This window comes from Cantharellus anzutake, assembly GCF_015039405.1.
Source record: "Cantharellus anzutake strain C23 chromosome Unknown EI90scaffold_28, whole genome shotgun sequence".
NCBI classification, from domain to species: Eukaryota; Fungi; Basidiomycota; class Agaricomycetes; order Cantharellales; family Hydnaceae; genus Cantharellus; species Cantharellus anzutake.
In genome coordinates, this window is record NW_024066978.1 from 334,530 (window position 1) to 355,585 (window position 21,056).

At 48.1% G+C, this 21,056-nt stretch overlaps 2 protein-coding genes across 2 annotated transcripts; one reads left to right on the forward strand and one right to left on the reverse strand.

The window, feature by feature from the left end:
• Nucleotides 1-17,483: 17,483 nt before the first annotated feature.
• On the reverse strand, nt 17,484-18,401 carry EI90DRAFT_3124606 (uncharacterized protein; the record flags this gene model as incomplete). Its single annotated transcript, XM_039063737.1, has 3 exons — nt 17,484-17,914; nt 17,974-18,142; nt 18,201-18,401. The coding sequence occupies 3 exons, from the start codon at nt 18,399-18,401 to the stop codon at nt 17,484-17,486; spliced, it is 801 nt and encodes a 266-aa protein (XP_038915340.1).
• Nucleotides 18,402-19,344: 943 nt separating this feature from the next.
• Nucleotides 19,345-20,844, forward strand: EI90DRAFT_3289886 (uncharacterized protein). Its single transcript, XM_039067192.1, has 5 exons — nt 19,345-19,486; nt 19,537-19,661; nt 19,714-19,928; nt 19,977-20,120; nt 20,171-20,844. The coding sequence occupies exons 1-5, from the start codon at nt 19,380-19,382 to the stop codon at nt 20,753-20,755; spliced, it is 1,176 nt and encodes a 391-aa protein (XP_038915341.1). The 5' UTR covers nt 19,345-19,379; the 3' UTR covers nt 20,756-20,844.
• Nucleotides 20,845-21,056: the final 212 nt, after the last annotated feature.

Below are 21,056 nucleotides of genomic sequence, written 5' to 3' on the forward strand. Positions count from 1 at the left end.
TGTGCTCAAATTCATGGAACCTTACGCAGCAAATACGTAAAAATTGGGCTCCTGCCCTTGTACATTATTAGGAAGAAAGAGTGATAGAGGAGAGTAATAAGAAAGAAGAAAGAGGGTTTTCGTACAAACCGAAAGAGCCTTTCCGCGAAGGAATTGGTTGAGATTTGGTGGAGAAATTCAACCTGAGATGTCCTTATGTGCAAAGTCTGTGCACTTGACCGCTGTAGGAGAAATAACGGCCACACTATGGAAACCCATTATGGAAATATGCCAGATAAATCACAAAAACCTCATACGACAAGTAGATATGAGAAAATAGAAGGACCTGAATTTTAACGAATTTTACGAATTTTTACGAATTATTATGACTATACACGATAAATCGAAAGAAAGAAAAATAGCAAAAATACTTCAAGCTTACTATCAACGAGACGGAATTCTCGGGGGAATTTATAGCAAATATTAAACCAAGAATTAGGACAATCGACCAAGATTTGACTATAAAAAATAATCAGAGAACCTCCATGGAAACTACTTTCCCACGTCCGAACACGTAGCCAAGGATGGAAGTACCACGGAACGAAGATTCCTCAGGAACTAATGCAAAAGTCAGAGTCGTGTTTACAATAGGAAATGTAGATGTCCTCCAAACGGAACCAATGAGAGTAATTACAGGGGAAACTACCTATAAACGATGGAGATATGACTAAACCTCCTGCAAAACGAGGACAATGCCTAAAAGGGAAGCGCGAAGATTAACCAGTAACGACCGAGACAAGCTTGATAGCCCATTAGAAAGGAAGGGATCCAATCTTAATCCTCCCAAATTTTCATAATAAAAGGATCATGCGTTAATGAGATATCCAATAACGGGAATAGTGACATCGAAAGTCCGAGCTTAGGGAAAAGACGATGTTTGCGTAGGATCCATAGTTACAACATACAACGAAATTTACACGGAAATTATTAAAAATGGGGAACTATAGTTATGCAAATTTTCAGCCCAAACAGTCCAGCCGTTGTGAAGTTATACCCATGACGGGAATATAGAAATCTGCATCATGTGTAATGACACGTGAGGGTGGCGATGCACAGGGAACCGGCCGTCGGAACCGAGATCCACACTTTGGCAGATCGCGAAGACCAATTTCCGTCCAAATAAGGAAGAGCCCGGTCAAAACAAAGCACGGAAAGTGCAAAACAACCTTAAATCATGAGGGAAAAATCTGAAATAAATCACAGAAGCCCATATGAAAGAAATAAACACCCACGCATATCATAAATCCCGAACAATTAAACGGAAACGGCGCCCGCATACGAACGACTATGGGAATGATGCACGTGATTACCAAATGTGCGCGCGAACTTTTGCTAACTCAACGAATACCAGGAAATAGGACACAACCTTGGTGTCATATCCATTCCCGGCCATCGACTTCCGGTCCCTCCGATTCCTCCGTTCCAACTCCGCTCCTCCCTCACTAACCTCGGAGCCCCCATTATTCCGCAATCCTCTTGGTACCCCTCGATGGTCACCACCCCCCCATTCCAATTTATTACCTACGCCTCCCTAAGTACGGAGCCCCGAAGACTTCTGGACAGCTCCGACGTCTGCTAGCGCACCCCCACCTCCGCTGAGCAATACACTCGCCTGCCCTGCAGAGTCCACCTTCGGGCTTATCCCTCCTTTCCGTTTCTGGGTTATCGCCTGCCTTTCCGCTAACCCCGTGAACCGACTCGTCGGTAATATTCAGTCGGCTAATGGTTAAACCCCGTTAGCTCCGCTCCGTTCGGCTCCGCCAATTGCGGAACCGTCTCCGCTGTAACCATATATATATCCCACTTGTACATAGGTTACGCCCCAGTAGAAAAATCAACTAGAGTTCCCCCCTAGGTTCTAATTGCCAGTCAGTAAGTTAGGGCACGGACGTGTCACTAGGCACAGTGCTCCTGGCAGAAGTCGCTGAGGCCGAAGCCCTCCATTACGGAGACATTCTTTCGTCTCAAGTCTGGTCTCTGACACTTGGTACCATTGGAAAGGTGGGAATAAATGAAAATTTATGATACCAAGAACGTGAGAAAACATCCAGAAATGAATGAGATATAGGGACATGAAGTTAGAAACCTGAAAACGCGCGGGAAAACAGCTTCAAGAGGTCCAGAGTCCTAAATAAAATACATAAAAATATGAAATCTTCAAGGACGACCTACTATAACAACGAACAATACATCTGGAGGATTAGGATGTGATAATACAAAAGGGAATCAGGGAATATGAACGAAATTCACGAAAACCACTAAACTACGACGGACCATGGCGGGAATTTTAGGGAACGATATTCTAATGAGGAGGAGAGCTATAACACATTCGTTTGAGTAATTCTTGATTACTAGCAACTTTTTCATTCAGTTTTAAACCTGAATAATTCACTCATTTACCATTTCAGTCTCATTTTAACTAAATGTCACTAAATAAAAATGGAATAAATCAGCTGAAGGTCTCAGCATAGCCATACACATAGTAATGCGAAGTTTGAATTCAGAATCATCGAGTCATAGCAAATTTAACGGTATATATAGGGAATTTGAAATAGGTAACTGCGGCAAATGCAGCGCAGCCAAGTTCCAATTAACCATTAAAATAGCTTAGGCGAGGGAGGACAATAAGAATTCTAGGCGCAGTCTGACCGCAGTAGAACCGCGGTTCAGCGCAGCAAAAGCGCAGTAGAACTATAGCATGAAAATTTCATTTTTATTCAGTTTGAGAAAAATACACTGTAAATAAATCCTGTAAATAGAAGGTAGAGCGTGAAAAAGGAAGGCGACCCAAGGAGTATAAAAGGGAGACCCTTTCTGCGACTTTTCGCCCCCCTTAGAGAAGTAAGAAAATAGAGTATTATTTTTCTCAAGCATTTCTGGTTGTTGTCATATCCATTCCCGGCCATCGACTTCCGGGCTCTCCGACCCCTCCGTTCTAACTCCGCTCCCCCCTCACCAACCTCGGAGCCCCCGTATTCCGCAAACCTCCCGGTACCCCTCGATGGTCACCACCCCCTCATTTCAATTTATTACCTACGCCTCCCTAAGTATGGAGCCCCGAAGACTTCCGGACAGCTCCGACGTCCGCTAGCGCACTCCCGCCTCCGCTGGGCAATACACTCGCCTGCCCTGCAGAGTCCACCTTCGGGCTTATCCCTCCTTTCCGTTTCTGGGTTAACGCCTGCCTTTCCGCTAACCCCGCGAACCGACTCGTCGGTAATATTCAGTCGGCTAATGTCTTAACCCCGTTAGCTCCGCTCTGTCCGGCTCCGCCAATTGCGGAGCCGTCTCCGCTGTAACCATATATATACACTACTTGTACATAGGTTACGCCCCAGCAGATAAATCAACTAGAGTTACCCCCACTAGGTTCTAAGTGCCAGTCAGTAAGTTAGGGCACGGACGTGTCACTAGGCACAGCGCTCCTGGCAGAAGTCGCTGAGGCCAAAGCCCCCCGTTACGGAGACATTCCTTCGTCTTAAATCTGGTCTCTGACAGTTGTCACTCCAGTGCGAAAAAGTGATATACAGTTAAGATTGCCACTGTAGTAAAAGGCAGCAATGAAGGAGAGAAATATTAAGTAGATATTTCAACAGGAGAGCTGGTTAACACTCCAGATTTCAAAGTGTAAACACAAAACAGTTATTTTGCTACTGTTAAAACAAGCAATAAAATAAGACAAAAATAGAACAAACTCAAGGGACACTCCAGACACAATCCAAATTCATTAACTGAATAAAATCTTTGAAACTTCACTAAGTAGAAGATTAAATTCAAGTTTAAATCCAAATTAAACAACGCTACACAGAATTACACCTAGACAAATTAATAAATTTCAATAAAGAAACAGCTCCGCAGGGCTCGGTTTATCTGTAAGTCAATTCCCAGGAACTTTAAAACTAACCCATAAAAATAGAATTAGCCAAAACACTCGGATTGGTACTTTATTTACAATAAATAACACTAGTACACTTCCCCATCCTAACTAAAGAACCAGGGAACAGCTTGGTGGTGGTCTCGTTTGAACCTCCCAACTGACCTTCCTCCGTTCTCTCCTTCACCGCGGCCATGAGAACAAGGTCAAAAGCTGACAGAAGAGGACAATCTTGGGGTCATTAAATGCCCAAATACTCAGCGTTGAATTTCACCCTAATCGGTTCAGGATATTCTGATTATCAGGCATGACAGGAGTCATGGGACAATATGAACTATGTGGATGCTCACGTGCAAGCTAGTCTCAGTGAAATTCCAGGAGAATATGGGCTAGTTAAATGATACAAATGCTAAAGAAGACATTGGAGGAGTCTTGGAATTGTGGCATTTTATTTGGCCCAAGTTTCCCTGTGCACAGATAATCAAGATATATATTCCATTTCTGAGAATTCCTGTTCTCAGTCAAATCTCCACCAGATTTCACAAAATCGGTATCGATAGAAAGCTATGGATGAGGAGAGTCGAGTGAGATAAAGGGACGGAGGTTTGACGCAGTGTTTGAGGAAGTTTGTGTTTTTCTTTTCAATTTCCTTTGTTGTTTGGAATTTTATTCTAAGCCAACAGCAGCTGAACCTTACCGCTGTTGTTGGTGGAGGCTTAGCTCAGCCAAACCCATATATTTTGGACTCTTTTCACAGATTGTATGTTTGCTGTATGGGTATATGTACATAGTGATTGAAATGGACCAGAGATTTTCCCCCCTCCCACTACTTTTGAAGTCCGTGTACTTGGGTGCTGTGAGTGGCCACGCAATTGGTAAAGGGCTATCGTGACCTTTAGGAAAATCCACCACGGAAAGAAGATAAGCAAGAGTTACCAGAGTTATATATTTCCCCAAAATCCCCCCCCCCCTCCCATTGATTATACGGACCTGTTCCTACCGCAACACCCCATTCAGCCCCCTTTCTCTTTCTTCCCTAGCTTTTTGGGGAGTGAGTTGGAGTGCTACCTTCCATTTTCTGGAGACTGTAGCAGATTCCTGCTTGCAACGCGTCCAACACCAAGCACCCTGCACAGGTGCTGCAATGCCAAGCGCACCACGCGTCCCTACTTGTATTTCTCCTCTCTTACACCCAGGATAGACTGCGGAGTTGCCTGCGACAACCTGGCTTTTTCCAAGGTCGACATGGCACCTCCACATGACCCATTTTCACATGTATATAAACCTAGCTGAAGCAGGACTGAAGAAGCAGCCTTCTCCTCATTCCCGCTTCAGCCTAAGAAGCCACATAGGGACACCAGCCTGAGTGAGGGCTACCCGCCATATGGTCTCACCACCCTGCCACTGTCTGGGCCGCTAATGCTGAGCATTACGCCACTACCCCTGCCTCTGTCAGGGCACACCCACCTGACCCGGTTCCACCCGGGCCCACCTGGGCCCACCTCACCTGCTCCCCCGCTACCCATCCTTCTCCTTCCTCCTTCCCCCTCTTCCCCTCCTTCTCTTTCTTCCCTTTTCTCTCCTTCCTCTCTCTCCTCTATTTCATTCTCCCTTTCTGTTTATTCTTTCTATTTACATGGACCACCTTCCCTTGTATAATTGTACTGTTAACCCGTCCAGCTCAGACACCCCGGACGACTCCCCGCTATGCCTAGCACACGTGCCTGCAGCGGACACCCTCGGGATCCCCCATGGGGACACCCGGATGGCTGCAGCTCTCTCCGCAGATGACATGGCACCCATCATGTGACCCAAGCTGCATGTACATAAATGTACCTGAAGTGGGAACTGAAGAAGTAACCTTCTTCTCACGTTTTCCACTTCAGTCCAAGTGGCCAGGGACTACAGTCCCAGATCAGGCCTGTCAGCATGCACACCCACTTCGCTCCCTGAGAGGGCCCCTCTGCCGGGCGATACATCCGGGCCCCCTCCACCCTGGATGCGTCCCTGACACTGCCCCACCTCTGACTTGTCCTGGAGCTACTGTCAGATGACCCAGAATCTCAAGCTTCACATGACACTCACTTGGAAGCCTTTGGACAGTTTCCAGGAAAGGTCCATGACACCCCCCCCATGATTGGGGCTGGGAGTCCCACACAGTGATGAAACATCCAGGGCATAATGCATCTCCTCATGGTGGCAGATCTGGTCTGATCCTGCCAGGAACTCACATTTCCCAAACAAATTCTAAATACATATATTCCACCAAAATGAAACAAACAAACAAAAAACAAAAAAAAAAGAAACAGCTCTTATTCATTTGAAGTAAAGCTAAACCTTGCAGTCCTAGCATCCAACATCTCTGCTGTATCCTCCAACTCCTGGACCAATCCTCCACAGTCATCAACAACAGAGGATAAGATCGATGATTCCCTAACGATCCGCGACTTTATTTCATCTTTCACCTTGAGTATTTTGGCTCTTTATACCTTAGAAAACATGTGATTAGAACACAGCATACTGAGGGGGGAAAACATACTCAATTTGCTGCTTCACCAGTGCAGCACTGGCCACTTGACTCAGCTCATCTTCAAGATCTTGAACCATCTTCTCAAGCTGGCTATTGGCCTCTCAAGCCTTTTCCACTTCATCTGCCATTCTCTGCCAGACACTCCTTCAGCTTCCCAAAGTGGTAATAATATGTAAAAAAAACCCACCTTCTTCATACTCTCGATCTGTGCAAGTATTAGTCCCATTTCCTCCTCATGGCTGTCACGACCCGACATATCCGTCACTTCCCTCTATGCGCCCTAGTGCCACTTGGTCCGTCCCTCCCGCTATCATCATCATCCGTCCACCCATCCGTCCACCCGTCACCCTCATCCGCACTTCCTCCCTCGCGCGCGTACCCTCCAACCTAGGTTGCCCGCTTCATTGTTGTCCGCCCCCAGCCGGACGGCTTGTTAGACGGCCGGATGGCCTTTTCTCTTTTGTCCGCTTACGGACTATTGTTCTTTCCTTTTGTTCCTTGCTTGCCTTTTGTTGATCAAGTTTGCCGATATTAACTATTTGTTCCTTTCTTCATTCATTAATATCGTGCTTGATCCGCCACTCCTTCCGGGCCGCTCTCATTTAGTTACTTGTGTTTATAACGCGTGTAGGTTACACCGGATGTACCTCAGTTTGTATATCGACTTGGATTCCCCCTCTAAACTCTTATCCTCATCGTAAGGCTTCTGTCTGAAATTGGGACACCAACGTAAGAACGAAGCGCAGCGCTCCACCCGAGTCGCTGAAGCTAAAGTCCCGCCCCTCCGACCTTACGAGCCCGGATGACTTCGCGCGCCTCGCGGGTCACCCGGATACGCTTCTGGCACGTTCCTGACAATGGCTCTTGATTTGGTCCCTAACATCCTCAATATTCTCCTCAACCTTCTGTCAGGGCACACCTGCACACCCAGCTCCACCCAGCTCCACCTGGCCCCCCTCCCCTTTTCCCTCCTTCTCTTCTTTCCTTTCCTTCTTCTCTCTCCTTATTTCATTCCTCCCATCACTCTCTTCCAGTTTATTCCTTCTATTTACATGGACCACTTTCCCTTGTATCACTGTACTGCTAACCTGTCCAGCCCAGACACCCTGGATGGCTTCCCGCTGTGCCCAGCACGCATGCCTGCACCAGATGCTCTCAGGATCCCCTGCAGGGACACCTGGGTGGCTGTGGCTGCCTCCAAGGATGATGTGGCATCTGTCATGTGACCTAAGCCACATGTACATAAATGTACCTGAAGTGGGAACTGAAGAAGTAACCTTCTTCTCACCTTTTCCACTTCAGTCTGAGTGGCCAGGGCCAGCTGTCCCATATCAGGCCTGCCAGTATGCATGCCCGATCTACCCCCTGTGAGGTCCTCAGTACTGGGTGCTACACCTGGACTGCCTCGACCCCAGACGTGTCCCTGACACCTTCTCGATTTCATGTTCAACCTCGATAGTCTCCCATGTGGTCCTCTGGATCTCCACCCTCATAGCTTTCCTATACTCTCCTAGAGCAGGTTTGATTAGCCTTCTTAGATCAATGACAGAAGCAATCGCATTTTCTGGAGAAGCGTCCAGGACCAGCATTGCTTCGGAGGGAGAGTTGGACAAGGGATCTCTGGCCATGTTGAGCATGATTCAGAACTCAACATTTTGGATGGTCTTTGGCAATGAGTTTTTCATACTGCCATTCCCACCCCCTCCCACAAGACCCACCTTTTCAAGGAGTTTTGTATATACATCAATATCCTTCTCGACATCGGTTACACATATAGGAAGGGTGACTTCATGCTCATGGAATAGATCTTTAACTTGAGCAAGTTTTTTGTTTAACCTTTCATGTTGTTTTTGCAAATTCCTGTTATCAGAGAACATTTGGAAAATTTCAACCTCAGTCATCTTTTGAGCTTTGATCTGGGCATGGAGATCAGTACATTTGGCGAGAAGAGAATTCACCTCCTTTCCTGCATTATGTTGTAGCTGAGTCAAAGGGTCAGTCAGCAATGCACTACTGAAGATGGGCAAGATGCAACTGGTTCCTATCTAATCACAGTAGGTATTATGAATCATAATACTTGTGCCATGGTGATTTTTTGGTATCATAGAAAAGAGAGAAATCACACCTTTCCAACGGTGTAATGGAAATGGAAGTCCAGTAAACAGTTCAGGAGTTATGGCCAATTCATTGTCGTGCCCTGTCATGCCCTAGTCATGCCCTATTGTCCCATTGGCCAGTACTCTGCCAGTTCTCAATATTATGAAATATAAACGAGTGTCTAAAGGCCGTATGGATCTGCTCTACAAGATGCAAAAAACCCTGAGTGAATAGCTGCCATGGTTACTGAGCTATTGAGGAAACAAAGTTGTGCCCTGAATTTCAGTGTTTGACCTCAAGTTGAGAATCGATTCATTTGGGTGTATAGCATATCAAAAGATAGGTATTGAAAATCTATACATGCTGCAGAAAACCCTGAGTGAAATGGGTCACTTGTTGTGAAGTTATTCAAGCATTAAGCAGCACAAGGTTCTAGCCTATAAGTTTTAACAAGATTGGGTCCATTATTTTGTAGAATAATGGAAAAACTACTTGCAGAAATAAATACTTCCATTTAATTCTATGGCATTGTAGCTTTCTGTTGCATAATTCTTCATATTTCCACAACCACTAGAAGTTTGATAAAACCATTTCCTACCTAAGATCCTCCAAGATTAATAGGAAACCAGTTGTGGGAAGTTTTCCAGGTGCACAGACCTCCCCTGTGCAAGTATATAAGTACAAGGCTAAAAGGGCTGATGAGTCTCCCCAGATGAAAGTCCCCCTTTACTCCTTTGGAGCAGGGTACTCCCCTTTTGCCTGCAATCTCAGCCCCATTGACAATTAGTTCTTTTGCAACCCTCATAACTTCTGATCTGCCCAACCAATTTCTTCATGATCAGTACTGTTGGAAAGCTATGATTTTACTCCATATTTAGGTGTCAAAACATCCAGGGAGTCCATGGGTAGAAGGCTATGACCCCTATGGATAATAGATTGGGGAAATTGGTCGCTGCGTTGTACTTGTAATCAAGAAGAATGCAGACGTTCCAATTGCATGTTTCCAACCTTTGAGGTGTAGAATGAGAGTGAAGGCGACGAGGTACGGTACGGTACGATAATGGCAAACAGGGGAAATTGGTCGCTGCGTTGTACTTGTAATCAAGAAGAACACAGACATTCCAATCGCACGTTTCCAACCTTTGAGGTGTAGAATGAGAGTGAAGGCGACGAGGTACGGTACGATAACGGCAAATGGGGGAAATTGGTCGCTGCGTTATACTTGTAATCAAGAAGAACACAGACACTCCAATCACAAGTTTCCAACCTTTTGAGGTGCAGAGAATAAGGTGACGAGGTACGCTACGATAATGGCAAACGAGGGAAATTGGTCGCTGCGTTGTACTTGTAATCAAGAAGAACACAGACACTCCAATGACACGTTTCCAACCTTTAAGGTGTAGAATGAGAGTGAAGGCGACAAGGTACGCTACGATAATGGCAAACAGGGGAAATTGGTCGCTGTGTTGTACTTGTAATCAAGAAAAACACAGACACTCCAATCACATGTTTCCAGCCTTGAAGGTGCAGAGGATAAGAGTGAACACGATGAGGTATGCTACGATAAAGGCAAACGAGGGAAATTGGTCGCTGCGTTGTACTTGTAATCAAGAAAAACACAGACACTCCAATCGCACGTCTCCAACCTTTAAGGTAGAAAAAATAATGAGGTGCAGGTGCTACGCGGGGGCAGACATGATGGGATTGGTTGCTGTACTATCCTTGGGTCTCCAACAAGAAGAGTACAAACATTCCAATTGCACGTCTCAGAGAGATATGAGCATCGGCCAGCTGCAAGTATGTGGGCGGAGAGGAAACCGGATATACCCGTAACAATTGTACAGTTTATTATTATCAGATACACCCGCAACAATGGCATTACCTAAGTAGTTCAAGTATAGTTAATTATTGATAAAATTAAAAGAAAAATTAGTCCATGATGCAAATGGTACAAAAGGATCACATCAGATAAGATGTGTCCATGGTTCGGCAACATGTTTCATGTAGCGAGGCTGATCAAGATCCAGTTCAAGCACGATTTGCCAGTTGCTACCCTTAGGGTGGTATTGAAGCATCTTGGCACTTGAGTGGGTGATAGATGGTGTTTCGCCATTCCTCATCATCTCGTCACGAGCCCAACGTGCAACACGGCGAATCACGAAATCCATAGGGCCCGATGTTGGCCACATAGGCACCGAGAATTTCGACAAGCCCCGAGGCTGGAGAGAATGGGCACTAACAAGAACCTCGAAACGATGGAGTTCAATGTCAAAAGGTTCTTGATGTACCCTAGACTGCAGCCAAGTGGCCGTAAACATGATGCCCTCCATAGGATGAATGCGATCGCTTTGATTGGGGGGAGGGTGCTGTTGTGGTGAGCAGGGAACGAGGGGAGGATATTTCTCGTACTGGAGGAACGAGTGAAGGTGATTGATTTTGTTGGCCTTCGGAGGTGCAATGTCCATGAGAGCCGTGATATCAACGTGATCGCGCGTAAACGCCACATCTACATACGGCAAATCTAACGTGAAGTGGTGATTGTTGAGCGAGCCGACATAGATGTTGGAGGAAGAGGATTTCCCCTCTGAACGCAACTTCTCGGCCATTTTATCACGATTATCCACGCACTTGAAGAGCAACTCCATAGATGGTGGCTCATGCCGCCCACCCTTCCTTGAACGATGCGTTGCATAAACTCCTTGGGCGTGGCACTTTTCCAACCAGGCCGGCTCTGCGTCCTGTACATCAACTACGGTGAGGCAATACCAGTGGCCAAGAGGAACCACGGCCGACGACACAGATTGTGAGGGGGCGGCCACGCCACCACGGTCGCTCAGTGGCGTGGCACGACGCCCAGGAGCAGTTGTAGGAAGACACTCCGGCTCCATCACCGCGGTGTCGACATATTGAACGAAGCTGCTGCCTGATGCCTCCTGACGATTTAGGCTCAAGGACGGCGACGAAGCTACAGCAGGGGTAGGACCGTGGCCCATTGGCAATGCAGCGGGTTGTTGAGTGGGTGATGCAAGGATTGGCAAAGGTGGGGTGTCAGGGTGTCGGGGACTGCCTCCACTCAGCGGCACCGATGCCTCCGGCCTTTCATCGTTTGGCCTCAAGAATGGTAGAGGAACGACAGGTGCATCGCAGTCTGGCAATGCAACATTTCCTGTCTTGCTAAGCGACGAAGAGGAATCAGGCGAAGAACAACCCAAGGGTGGGGAGTGAGTCGTAGGTGCGAGAGAGGATTTCTGTGCCTCATGGCGCTTCTTGTACTCCTGGAACGAGATTTTTGGTCTCTCGGCACTCGTTACTGTGGAAGACAGGGGAGAATTAACATGGGACGTGGCTGTTAGAACTTGCGGATTCGGACGACTCCGGAATGGAATCGGAGACTTAGCATGGAAGGACCTTGGCCTCAGCGACTCAGGCGGAGCGCTGTGCCATTGCTGGTTGTCCTAGGGGTCCCTAATTTCGGATCTAGCAGAGGGAAAGTCTCTTGGGGGAATTCATGTCGATTTCGGACTGAGGTTACAAGTTACTAGGTACATTGTATATAAGGAGGGGTCCGGAATCAAAAGGAACAAGGGTAGGACAAAAGGAGACAAAGGGAGATGGAAAGAGGAACAACACCGAGGGTCAAGTGTTTGACTCAATGGTGTTTCCCAAGGGAGGAATGAAGGGCCAAGGCCCAAGAAGGAAGGAAGGAGGATGGGAGTGGGGAATGGCTAGCTGACTGAATAGAAAGGAAGCAGCAGCCCAAATAGGAATGAGGGAGAATAGCGGAATTGAAATGGACAATGCAATAGTTGCAAGGTCCGGAGTAAGTCCGGAAAGTCCGAACTCGGAGGTTAAACTCCGGAATATTGGCAAAGGTAATTAAATGGAATGGGCTAACCAATACAATGGGTATAAGCGGAGGTGGGGTCAAAGTCCGAGGTCGGAGCTAAGACCGGAGGTTCCGGAGACGAGACGTGAACGGGATACCGGAGCGGAGGTCCGGAGTCGGGAGCATAGGTTTTGCGTACTCATCTGGAAGGTGTCGAGGTTGGGGTCGGACCCGGAATGTTCCAGAGTCGGACCGAAGGTGGTGTCCGAGCCGGAGGTGGGATAACCTCTTGGGAGTCGGCATGGAGAAGGTGACGGAAGGGAAGTAGGGCTCCGGAAGTCGGAGTTTGGAGTTCCGGGAGCCCAGAGCGGAGGTCGGGATTGTATGGATATGACAGTGGCCCCTACCCCTAGAGTCTTGATACCCACGGCACCGAGAGAAGAACGATCGGGGAGAGGAGACGTAAGGAGGGAATGGGATGGAGTTGTGAGGGGGACTGTTGGTGCCAAAGATGGGGGAGGATTAACATGGCTCGTGGCCCCTAAGGAACGCGAAGTCTCGATACTCGTGGCACCAGGAGAGGAACGATCGGGGAGAGGAAATGACCTGGACGCAAGGGGGGAACGGGATGGAGGAGTTGTGATGGGGACACCAGCAGCGAGTACATGATGGCTTGAAGCAATGGGATCAGTTGTATCGATGTCCATCGCGTCAGGATCACTCTGCAATCTTAGCCTCTTTCGAGGGCATCTGGCAGATTGCCGATCAGGCCTGTACTTGTGCCAATTACTGACGATGTGGTAGTCATGGGCGGACAGTTGCCTCTTCTTTTTCCCATGTCCCCGTTCCCAGATCTCTTGACATCTGGCAGTGGCATGTGAGTCGCCATCCCACACATCTTGCAAGAGCTGACCAGCGGCACGCACGCTCTGTCGGTCACTGGAAAATTTTCGAGCTGCCGATTCAACCCTTTCATCATACTCGGACAAGTCCTCATCATTTTCTTGATGGGGAGGCTCAAAGTGAGGACGGAATTCGTCATCACTGGAGCTCCCGGCTCCATCATGCCAGGTGGTAGACACTACTCTACGGCCAAGTACCGAAGATGATGGACAGGGTGAAAGACGGGGTGAAAGACGGGCCGGAGGCACAACAGGAAAGAGGCCATGGCCAAAAAAAGACTTGATTTTCCGACACAGTTCCTCCTCTGTGTAGAGCGGGTTGTGTGGAGGATAGAGCGCGTCTGCGAGGGCCAATTCCACTGGAGTGGAGAGGTCAGGCGAACCTGGATAGCCATGGGCTGGCTTGATGATCCAGGGTGTTGGGCGAACGGGTATGAACTCGAGCTGCTTGAAAACAATGTCCCTCGACTGCTTAGATGGAAGCGATGCGGACTGAACTGCCATCTTATGACTGTTAACATCCGAATCCGACCAGCCGCCTGGCCCCACTCCCAACGACTTGAACCCCAAAGACAGGAACGCCGTGACGGGATAGCCTTGCCATTGTTGAACCCAGCGATGGGCAGTTGTCCAGGAAAGGGAGCTCAAACACAGCACCCACCAGCTCATTGTCCACGCCCAAAAAATAATTACCATCGTGACCACGAAGAAGCTGCTCGATGTGACGATGACAGTACCATCGACCAACACCACCCAATTTGTAAGCGAACGTAAATACTTGATCCACAGTGTCGATCAGATCCTCAAGGTTCCTCCCCCAACATCTTAGCTTGTCCTTCCACTCAAAAGAAGCTTGAGTTAACCCATCTCGCGTTCGAGGCATCGGCACACATTGTTCGACTAGGAGAAAATCGCTCTGGATCGCATCCCACCGCGAGAAGAGGTCAAATTGAGACTGCACGAACGTCTCAACACGGTGGATATACTGAATTTTAAGACACTTTCCCCCACGACAGTCCTCAATGACTGAGGAATCAGGAAGAGGGGGGTCGAGGGAAGTGTGACGAATGAATGGACGATATGGTGCATTTTGTGAGAACGTGAGAGGCATGCGCGAGATTGATGATGAGTAGAGGGAGGGAATGGGTGAAGTTCTTGGGTATTGGGGAGCATTGTGTAATTTTCTACGTTCGGCAGGGGTAAGGAGGTGATAAGGGGTGAAGGAGTAAACAGGTTCTCCGACGGGATTTCCAAGAAAATTGAAGCTTCTCAGAGTGTTTGCGTAATGCAGTATCCATGAGTGGATGACAAAGTCCTTGGGAGGTTTTGCTACCCGGATCCCTAATAGTCATGAGAAACGAATTGCGCCAGCAGGGTCGAAGAAACATACCTGCATGCGTGCGAGCCATCCACTCTTGCACAGTCTGACGCAGGGCGCTGGAAGGTCCCGCGTGGTTATATGGTATGAAGGTCCCAGACGTGGTCCAGGTTAGCAGAGTGTCAAGCCCCTACAGTAATTCAGTCGACGTTCGACAGCGCTGATCTTTGATCCTTGTTCATACCGTTTCCGCCAGTGCATTGGGGCCTACCGAGCGTCCAGCTGGAGCAGCAGGCTCTGCAGTTTGCGAGAATGCTGCATCACGAGCCGAACCCAGGGTTGACACTGCATTTCATGACATCGGGACGATTTACGGTAGAATTGGCCGAGCTTGCAAGGTGTTTGGGGGTTTGTATTTTTTTTTCGTGGGAAAAGCGCGTCATGGAAATGTGGCTTCGCCACCCCGTGGGACATCATCGGACCCAAAATGCTTGGCCATTCAGTTTGACGTAGCCAGGGTATTGGAATTCGCCCAAGACACGTTGTGAGGAACATAGGAGGTAATTGAGGAAGAGGGGATAGTAGTTCGGAACAACACCATTTGATAGATTCGCTTTCCAGAAGGAGAGCCCCACACCATGTACACAGATTCTGTTGCCAATCAAATCGATCGGGAAAAGGCGATAGGAGGGCCAAAGTTGATCGTCCGATATTGTAGCACTTGGTTGCACACAAAGGGTTTAACAGTGGGTTGTTGCGGATGGGTCGTACCTGTCAGAGACCAGGGTCGAGACGAAGGAATGTCTCCGTAACGGAGGGCTTCGGCCTCAGCGACTTCTGCCAAGAGCGCTGTGCCTAGTGACACGTCCGTGCCCTAACTTACTGACTGGCAATTAGAACCTAGGGGGGTAACTCTAGTTGATTTTTCTACTGGCGCGTAACCTATGTACAAGTGGGATATATATATGGTTACTGCGGAGACGGTTCCGCAATTGGTGGAGCCGAATGGAGCGGAGCTAACGGGGTTTAACCATTAGCCGACTGAATATTACCGACGAGTCGGTTCGTGGGGTTAGCGGAAAGGCAGGCGATAACCCAGAAACGGAAAGGAGGGATAGGCCCGAAGGTGGACTCTGCAGGGCAGGCGAGTGTATTGCCCAGCGGAGGCGGGGGTGCGCTAGCGGACGTCGGAGCTGTCCGGAAGTCTTCGGGGCTCCGTACTTAGGGAGGCGTAGGTAATAAATTGAAATGAGGGGGTGGTGACCATCGAGGGGTACCGAGAGGATTGCGGAATAACGGGGGCTCCGAGGTTAGTGAGGGAGGAGCGGAGTTGGAACGGAGGGATTGGAGGGACCGGAAGTCGATGGCCGGGAATGGATATGACAGTACCTACTTAACGTTGACTCTGAGAACGGTGAAGCCTGGAGCGGATGGCTTCTGGATGGAGGGACATGGCCAATTGCAGATGTGAGTGGCAAGAGATTAGAACGTCGTCATCATTTTCAATGGGATTGATCCGAGTGAGGGAGTTTGCCCAAGTGACGAAGAGGAGGTGAACGACACACGTGAAAACACAGTGCCGATGGTTGCAATGCGTGGCACGTTCAGTATCTCCGTAATAGCAGCAAGTCACTAGAACTTCCCCGCTTTCCAGACACACTGTACGCGCGCCAAAAAAAATGAAGGCCGTACAAAGTAAATGTGATCGTAATCAGGGAGAAAGGATTGGGCGACGCCGTGGATGGCCAAGTCGCTCATGTCTCGCATCAGTGGAGTGAGCAGGTGCGAGGCACTGTCCGCGGCGTTCCGGAGATGGCAAGGCACAGCGAATGGGTGGCATCACGGACACGTTAATGTGAGGTGGTGAGAGTACTGGGGAATGGGAATCATGACGAATCAAACAATCTACATGTGAATGTCAGGTGATGAGAGACAAATCAGGCGATTTAATTGACAATCCAAAGTGTTCCACAACCGTGACGATTATAGATTGTCTATGCAAAATAAATACAAGCTAAATGTGAAAAATATTGTACGGGTTCGTTGAAAGATGAAGTTCATCGGTGACTTTGGGAGGACAAAATACATGGATGGCATCATTATGCGATAGTTGAGATATAATCCCACATTCCGCCCATGCACTCAAATCTTCCAGCTCCACCAAAGGTGGGTTCGTAGCGTCGTGGGAGGTATTGGGCTGGGTGGGTGGAACGTTCAAAAATGAGATCGACCGAGAGGGTAAAGCTTGTGCATCGATATCTTTCATCATTGTTAGAACGGGCGGAAACAGATGACTCCGGAGTGGAATCGGAGACTTAGCGTGGAGGGACCTTGGCCTCAGCGACTCAAGCGGAGCGCTGTGCCATTGCTGTTTGTCCATTTGGTCCTTAATTTCACAGTAGGTGAGCAAAAAGTCTCTTGGGGGCATTTCAGGTCGATTTCGGACTAAACCAAAACGAGTATGTACAAGTGCCGATATATATAATGGAAGGGGCAAAAGCACAAGGAGGACAAAGGGTAACCGAATCGGAACGAAGACGTCCGAACAGGAACAAAGGGTAGAAGAAGCGGAGAGGTACCGAAGGTCATAAGGCAGGACCTGTGATACATCCGAAAGGAGGTAGGGAGGGCGAGGCCCAGAGGGGCAGGAGGATGAGGGGAAGTGGGGATGATGACTAACTGGCTAGAATAGAAAGAAGCAGTAGTCCAAATAGGGATGAGGGGAAAACGCGAGAAATACATTACAAGCGGCGAGAGGGCCGAAGGTGATCCGTGAAGCTCGGGGGTTGCGGAGCTTACGGAGGTTACGGAGGCGGGGTTGAAAGTCCGAGGGATATTGGCAATGGTGTTTACGTAGTATGAGGTCACCAATGCAATGGACTAAGACCAAGGTGGAGTCAAAGTCCGAGGTAGGGACTATGACGGAGGCTCGGAGTAAGGTACGAGCGGTGTCCGAGTGCGAAGTACGGAACAACGGTGGAAGGTCGTAACTTGGCGGAAGGGTGGCGGAGGAGTAGCAGAGGGAGGAGAGAGGGGAAAGGTAAGGGAGAAGGAGTGGCGGAAAGAAGAGTAGTCAGGTCTGAAGGTGAGTATCGGAGCGGACGGAGATAGGGTCGGAGATGTAAGGAGGAGGTGTGTTGCCAGGACCGAGGGTGAGTATCGGAACGGCAGCGGTAGGTTATGACTCCGGAGGTGAAGAGGGTGGAGGTCCGGAAGTCGGGTCGGGGTCGGGGTCGGGTATGTACGGATATGACAGTCGTGTCCACATACTTAATGCGGCCCTCTTGAATCGTGAATTTAGTATAAACACGAAATAGATCGATGTAGCCTAGTCACAACGTGAGCGGGAATGAAGACGCGATCATGTTAATACTGCACGATGCGTACCTGCTAGCTCTAGAGCGCTCTGGCTTCCATGCTCACAGACAGAGACTGTCCAACCTGCCTTATCACCAAGATTTCCCTCCGGAAATCGACACCGAAACACTCCAAGTAGTTGGTCCTGCCACCGACGATCCAATGGCACAATGATTTCGCAGACCATCAAATCTTGTGCCTAAAAAAAAATTGGAAATCATGGAAAAATATAACCTTGAATTCAATTGCATGCATACCTGAGGGAAAAACCAAGCGCCTTTCAAACTGATTTGGCACTGGGCCACCCAAGCGTCGAGGAGCAATAGAGGCAAAGGCACATCATCACCCGGTAGAGAGACCCATGGGGCCATAACACTCAAGGATAAATGTTTGGTGGCAGGAGCTGGGGTGCTAGACTTCTTTTTGAAGTGCGGGAGGGACCTCCCAGTCGAAAACATGGTGATTGTTCGAGTGTGGGAACATTCTGGGCAAGCAACTCGCCCAGAAACTATCACAGCCACAAGTGTGGGAACACTCTGGGCGAGCAACTCGCCCAGAATATTTTCACAGTCACGGGGCCTTGCCACTGTGATCCCATCTTGCTCGTGTTCCACCATAGTTCTGTGGCCCGCTCACCTTCTCTCTCGTTTGACACGATAAGTAAGCAAGCGAACGTCGTATATTGCAAGGCACTTACACTTATCATCCACAACCAACAAGAAATTTTGTGGTTAGTTTGGCGACTCGCTATCGTAGCTCATGAAAGAGATCCAGTTTTCCAGGTAGGTTGCCAGTGCGGATTTGGAAGGGAAACATTTTGTTAGAATTCTCGGTATTATGGTGTACGCTTTCATGTTTGTTGATGTGGTGTCTCAGATTTTCACCTTTGTGGTCACATCGGTGCCAAAGTCAGTGCACATTCATGGCGCCTGACTATAAAAACCCAATTTTTGGACAACCCAACCTTCCCTCAGTTCACGTACAATGGGACTGAGGCGACTTCGTTATCTCTTGTCTATCTCGCACAAATCATGTATTAAATACTTGTACACCAGCGATAAACTCGCTAGGAGATTATTCTACAATCTATTCTAGTTCACGTACAATGGGACTGAGCGATAAACTCCATTTCCTCTTATACGTTTTACTTTATCAGTCTTGTGTTAAATAACGTCCACGTCCAACGGTATAGCATCAAGGCAGCTTGAATGTTTGCCATAATTCGACTGGGGCAGTGCACATACATAGTTTGAGAGCCAACTGCTGGGGGAGCGCTGTGAAGCATCTCTTTCGGAAATATCCTAAGAGGCTATATGATAACATGACTTATGTCTATAGCCATTCAATACTCTTTTGAATTGTTTCCCTTTTTTTTTTTTTTCAGTTCTCCATGCATACATAGACATTTTATCAACACAGTTTTAATACCAACAACCATGAAAGCACACAAGGAAAAGCGACAGACGAAGAAGCAGAAGAAGCAGAAGCGTGACCAATATCGAGAGGCCAATATCACACCAGTCTGGTTCATCGTAAATCCCGAGTTGAGTTATCTCATCCCTTGTTGATATCAACCACCTACCTTTATTTTAGACTTGAGTCCCAGAGAGCACACAAGGAGTGCCTAAAGGGTATCGATGACTCTCGGATCCGGCATATTGTGGAGGTGGCAGAAAGCAAAGTAGATATCAATATTTGTAATGCCATGACGAACACAAGTATGTTCCTAATACCATTCCTTACCCTCTCTCTCAATGCAACCCAAAATAGTAAAACTCGACTTCGATTATGCTGACATAGCAAGCCACAATGATGGGGCTGTTCCGCCTGCAAAGAGCCAGTTACATCCAAAGGACCTCGAGCTCCCTCCTCTCTCCTCGAATCATGCCCGGACCCTACTTGAGAGTGAGGCTGGTGCAGCCATCGAGGATCGGTCAGGGAACCTGCTGGCTATACGGATCCCAAATGTTTTTAGCCCAATTCATGTATGTTTTCATATCCTCGGCTGCAAAACTCACCTGATTATTTCCAAGGAGGAAATTTTGAATGCTGGTCGCGAGTTCAATCGAAATTTTAAATTCGACAAGAAGAAATCCCGGAACCACTTTGTTCCATCATTGGATCTATTCCAGAAAGGCCAAGTCCATTATGGTTACTGGCACCAACAGGGTCACTACGTGAGTTTTGATTGTTTTCTTGATTATTTAAATTAAATATATTCCCATAGGAAATATCGCCTCAAATCTCCACCGATTCAAAGGAGAAAGAACATAATCACCCCTTCCAAAAGAAATGCGAGCCACTCTACCACATCCTCAACATGTACACTGAGAGGATTGCGCCGTCATTGGCAAAACAGAGCGATCAAGTATGGGAACAGATCAGGAAGCACCGGGATCACGAGGGTTTCCTATCTGAAATCAAGTCCCATTTCTTCGGCCAGACGGTCCATTTCAATGCGGATATTCGGCGCCACAAGGATCGGAGATCTGCCTGGTGTGGCTTTGATGCAATAGCCGTATTTGGAGAATACGAGGGAGGAAATCTCCATTTCAGAGAGTTGGGTTGCTCTTTCCCCTCCCATCCCAGAGATCTTTTCTTTATTCGTGGTGCTGGATTGGATCATGAGGCCCGTAGTGGGGATCAAGAGGCTGGGGGCTGGGTTGGCAAAGGGCGAATGGTTTTTGCGTTTTTTTCTGATAGACGGGTATTTGCACACGAGCACATCCCAAGACCTAAGGACCTGGGCGCTATCTATGGGACGCAGGGACAGAAAAAATTCCGTGAACACCACCCCCACCTTGATCGGTGATCTCCTGTGACGTGGACTGCCTGGTATCTAGTCCACGATACCTTTCTTTCTTTTGTCCCTTGTTAAATATATTATTTATCAAGTTGGTGTGGGCTATCTCAACGGACGTGAGCCAGGATACAAATACATTATTTCGCGAAGACTAGCGTAGCAACGGCCCCGACAGGATGTCGAAGCCTCTTGAGCTGGTAAATACGTAATGATGAATGTTGTTAGCAGACAAGCATGCAGGCGGTGAAATTAGCTGCATGTGCGCAACACGTTACGTGTGTTCTCGTACATACAAAGGGAAAGCACAAAA